At 41.0% G+C, this 4,910-nt stretch overlaps 1 protein-coding gene across 1 annotated transcript; it reads left to right on the top strand.

The window, feature by feature from the left end:
• Window positions 1–581: 581 nt before the first annotated feature.
• On the top strand, window positions 582–4,227 carry LOC17895831 (nitrate reductase [NADH] 1). The gene is made up of 4 exons (XM_006300626.2): window positions 582–1,714; window positions 1,808–1,948; window positions 2,048–2,280; window positions 2,722–4,227. The coding sequence occupies exons 1-4, from the start codon at window positions 673–675 to the stop codon at window positions 4,045–4,047; spliced, it is 2,742 nt and encodes a 913-aa protein (XP_006300688.2). The 5' UTR covers window positions 582–672; the 3' UTR covers window positions 4,048–4,227.
• The last annotated feature ends 683 nt before the right edge of the window (window positions 4,228–4,910 follow it).

Raw genomic sequence — 4,910 nt, 5'->3', positions numbered from 1 at the left:
TGCTTTTAATTATATTGAAGATACTGTTTGTGCAGTCTATATATGGGTTTTTGCCTTTTTCTAAATACTTTTTGTCGTCACTAGAGTATATATACACTCTAAAATAAATTACTATGGAATATGTTCTTGTTATATGGCCACAAAAAAATTCGAACACCATAAAATGTGAAAAACTAAGTTGTATATCGTTCTTATTGGATATTATTATGGGTTAGTGATGAAAACTGATGTAGAGTTCAGTTGATAGTGGTGTTGAGTGAGAACTGAGAAGGTATCATAGTACCGTCCGAGGATACTGCCCACGGATCGAATCCTAGAATCCGAATTGTGGTAATTCGCAATTCATTTAAAAAATAAAAAATGTAAAATCGTGACCACAGAAATAAAAATCTCCCGCCTCAAAGGCCAAAGCTCAGGATCTAGCTAGGTAGGTCCGTCGACCCGGCGACCACATAAACTCACATTTGTCAATTTCTCCTCTCTCTTCTTTTTTTTGTTGCCTATTTTATTATTTGTTTTGATTAAACTCATATCATCATATCTGTAACGCCCTATAAATACAACCCTATAACGCCTCGTTATTCAGAAAACCAAAATATTAATATCATCACAAAACCAAAAGCAAAGAAAAGAAAAAATAGCTTCTCTCTCTCTTCTAAGCGATACAATACTATGGCGACCTCCGTCGACAACCGCCATTATCCCCGCCTCAACACCCCCATGAACGGCGTCGTTCACGCTGCTTTCAAACCTCCTCTCGTTCCTTCTCCTCGCTCTTTCGACCGTCACCGTCACCCTAACCACTCTCTCGACGTCATCCTCTCCGAGAAACTCGTCGCCAAAGACTGTTACGACGACTCCTCTAGCGACGACGAGGACGAGAGTCATAACCGCAACGTCCCTTACTACAGAGAGCTTGTCAAGAAATCCAACAGCGATTTAGAACCGTCGATCTTGGACCCGAGGGATGAATCGACGGCTGACAGTTGGATCCAGCGTAACTCCTCCATGCTCCGTCTCACCGGAAAACATCCCTTCAACGCCGAAGCACCTCTCCCTCGCCTTATGCACCATGGCTTCATCACTCCCGTGCCGCTCCATTACGTCCGCAATCACGGCGCTGTTCCCAAAGCCGACTGGTCAGACTGGTCCATCGAGATCACCGGACTCGTCAAACGTCCCTTGAAGTTCACCATGGAAGAGCTTATCACCCAGTTCCCCAGCCGCGAGTTCCCCGTGACGCTCGTCTGCGCCGGTAACCGCCGCAAGGAACAGAACATGGTGAAACAAACGATCGGGTTCAACTGGGGATCCGCCGGAGTATCCACTTCTCTCTGGAAAGGTGTTCCGCTAAGCGATGTCCTCCGTCGTTGCGGGATCTACAGCCGGAGAGGCGGCGCGTTGAACGTCTGCTTCGAAGGAGCGGAGGATCTTCCCGGCGGCGGCGGATCCAAGTACGGGACGAGTATAAAGAAAGAGATGGCTATGGATCCTGCCAGAGATATTATATTGGCTTATATGCAAAACGGTGAGCTTTTGACACCGGATCATGGGTTCCCGGTTCGGGTCATCGTACCCGGTTTTATCGGTGGTCGGATGGTTAAATGGTTAAAACGTATCATCGTTACGCCTCAAGAATCTGATAGTTACTATCATTACAAAGACAACAGAGTCCTTCCTTCTCTTGTCGATGCTGAGCTGGCTAATGCTGAAGGTAAAAATCTAGTTTGCTTTTTCTATAATTACCCTCGTCTTCTTTGTTACTTTTTTTACCGATATTAATTTTTTCTTTGTTTTTTTGTTACAGCTTGGTGGTATAAGCCAGAATATATAATCAACGAGCTTAATATAAACTCGGTGATTACAACACCTGGTCATGAAGAGATATTACCCATTAATGCATTCACCACTCAGAAGCCGTACACATTAAAAGGCTACGCTTACTCTGGTAAATTAAACTTGATTTTAAGAACTGATTAAAACGGAAAAATTAATAATCGATGTAATTAAAAGGTCCTAATAATTAAAAATGTTTTTGGAAACACAGGAGGAGGTAAGAAGGTAACGAGAGTAGAAGTGACTCTAGACGGAGGAGACACGTGGAGTGTGTGTGAGCTTGACCACCAAGAGAAACCGAACAAGTACGGCAAATTCTGGTGCTGGTGTTTCTGGTCAATTGACGTTGAGGTTCTTGATCTGCTCAGTGCCAAAGATGTCGCGGTCCGAGCCTGGGACGAGTCCTTCAACACCCAGCCTGACAAACTCATCTGGAACCTCATGGTAATAACTCTTCACTTTTTAATTATAGATTTAACAAGTCTACTTTATTCTTTAGTATGATTTTATATTTGTATTCGTCCTACAAAGTTGGAGCTACCCATGGTTTTTTTTTTGTTTAACGTGTTACCTACCAATACCATCTTCACTTTCCGGGATTTTTTTAATTAGAGCCACTAATCAACATGGAACCAAGACCACTTCTTTAATTGCCTCTGTTGTACAGTTCATCTTAGTGGTTAAGTATTTATTATAATCTCCCTTCATGCGGGCAATTATATTTAACTTTGAAAAGTCTTACGTCTAGGGTCTCCAGCTAAAACTGATTATGACTTGTGAATAAATTTGTTCTTTTTATATTATTTTACGATTATTATTATAAGACACTGTTTCTTTAATGATGTTTGACTAAAGCAATAACGACGTTGACTTTGTGTGAAACAGGGGATGATGAACAACTGCTGGTTCAGGATTAAAACCAACGTGTGCAAGCCTCACAGAGGAGAGATAGGGATAGTTTTCGAACACCCGACCCGACCCGGAAACCAATCGGGTGGGTGGATGGCAAAGGAGCGTCAGCTTGAGATTTCCTCCGAGTCCAACCAAACCTTGAAGAAATCTGTTTCGTCTCCTTTCATGAACACTGCCTCGAAGATGTACTCAATGTCCGAAGTTCGGAAACACAACACTGCTGAATCTGCATGGATCATCGTCCACGGTCACATCTATGACTGCACACGTTTCTTGAAAGATCATCCAGGAGGCACAGATTCTATCCTCATTAATGCAGGTACGGATTGCACCGAAGAGTTCGAAGCCATTCACTCTGACAAAGCCAAGAAGCTTTTAGAAGATTACCGTATCGGTGAACTCATCACCACTGGCTACGACTCTTCCCCTAACGTCTCTGTCCACGGTGGCTCAAACTTAGCTTCTTTGTTAGCTCCAATCAAAGAGGTCGCTCCTACAAAGAACATAGCTTTGGTCAACCCACGTGAGAAAATCCCTGTTAAACTCATCGAGAAGACTTCCATCTCTCACGACGTTCGTAAGTTCCGTTTCGCATTACCTTCGGAAGATCAGCAGCTTGGTTTACCCGTGGGGAAGCACGTTTTCGTATGCGCCAACATTAATGACAAACTCTGTCTCAGAGCCTATACTCCGACCAGCGCCATCGACGCCGTTGGTCATATCGACCTAGTCGTCAAAGTTTACTTCAAAGACGTCCATCCAAGGTTCCCCAATGGAGGACTCATGTCACAACACTTGGACTCGTTACCAATCGGGTCAATGATAGACATCAAAGGTCCACTAGGACACATTGAGTACCAAGGCAGAGGCAACTTCATGGTCAGCGGCAAACCTAAGTTTGCCAAGAGACTAGCAATGCTTGCCGGAGGAACAGGCATAACTCCAATCTACCAAATCATTCAATCGATACTGAGTGATCCAGAGGACGAAACCGAGATGTATGTGGTTTACGCAAACCGAACCGAGGATGACATACTTGTAAGGGAAGAGCTAGAAGGATGGGCTAGTAAGCATAAGGAGAGGCTAAAGATTTGGTACGTCGTTGAAATTGCAAAGGAAGGTTGGAACTACAGTACAGGGTTTATAACCGAAGCTGTGCTTAGAGAACATATCCCCGAAGGTTTAGAAGGTGAATCGCTAGCACTCGCGTGCGGACCACCGCCTATGATTCAGTTCGCGTTGCAGCCGAATCTAGAGAAGATGGGTTACAACATTAAGGAGGATCTTTTGATCTTCTAATCCTGCTCAATTTTAATACGTATTGGAAATTTGAAAGTCAGTAACAAGTATGGCGTTTGTAGATATACATGCTTATTTGCGTACTTTTATTAAGAGTTTTTATTCAAAATGTATTTGTATAAAATTGTGTTCATAGATGATAATGATGAAAGCATGTAACTCAAACTTTTCATGTCTTGATTTATCGTTAATTAATTTTGAGTTTTTATGCTCCATAATGATCTATTACTGGTCGTCTAATAAGTTTGTTATAGTTCACATCAAGTGCTATTCATTTAATCACGCCTGGTAAACGTTTTGTCGTTTTAAGACAACTAGTTTGAAGTTAGTTATACCACTTGTGGCCGTGTTGCTTTCAGTCGTCAGTGACTACAAAAAAAAAAAAGGAAAAAGAAGAAGACAAACATCCAAAATAATAAAAACATGTTTTAAACAACTTATTAGAAATACATAATATTATTATCGATACAAAAGTGAAAAATATCTAAAATAGAGTTTCGATTTGTCCCCGCAAGATTCGCGGTTCATACGCATTTGACAAGTATTAAATATAATTTATTGAAGAAACAAGTGTTTTTAGGCTAGTACAAAAATTATTACCATTCTAAAATTAGTGTACCGTACTTTAATAGATTTAAAATCACTTTTTAATAAGATAAATAGCATACAAAAAAAATTTATATAGATAAGGACTTACCACTTCTTATCCATTTAACAAAAGAGAAAGAAAAAGAATCACGACTTCATTGATTAATTATTTATAAATGCTGATCAGTATTGAAATCTTAATTATATAACTGAGATCTTATGATTTAAAATCTCATACACATTAATATGCAACCATTTGTTTGTAACTTCCCGTT

This window comes from Capsella rubella, unplaced genomic scaffold, assembly GCF_000375325.1.
Source record: "Capsella rubella cultivar Monte Gargano unplaced genomic scaffold, Caprub1_0 scaffold_2, whole genome shotgun sequence".
NCBI lineage: Eukaryota > Viridiplantae > Streptophyta > Magnoliopsida > Brassicales > Brassicaceae > Capsella > Capsella rubella.
The sequence above is the reverse complement of the archived record's forward strand: the minus strand, read 5'-3'. Positions and strand labels throughout refer to the sequence as shown.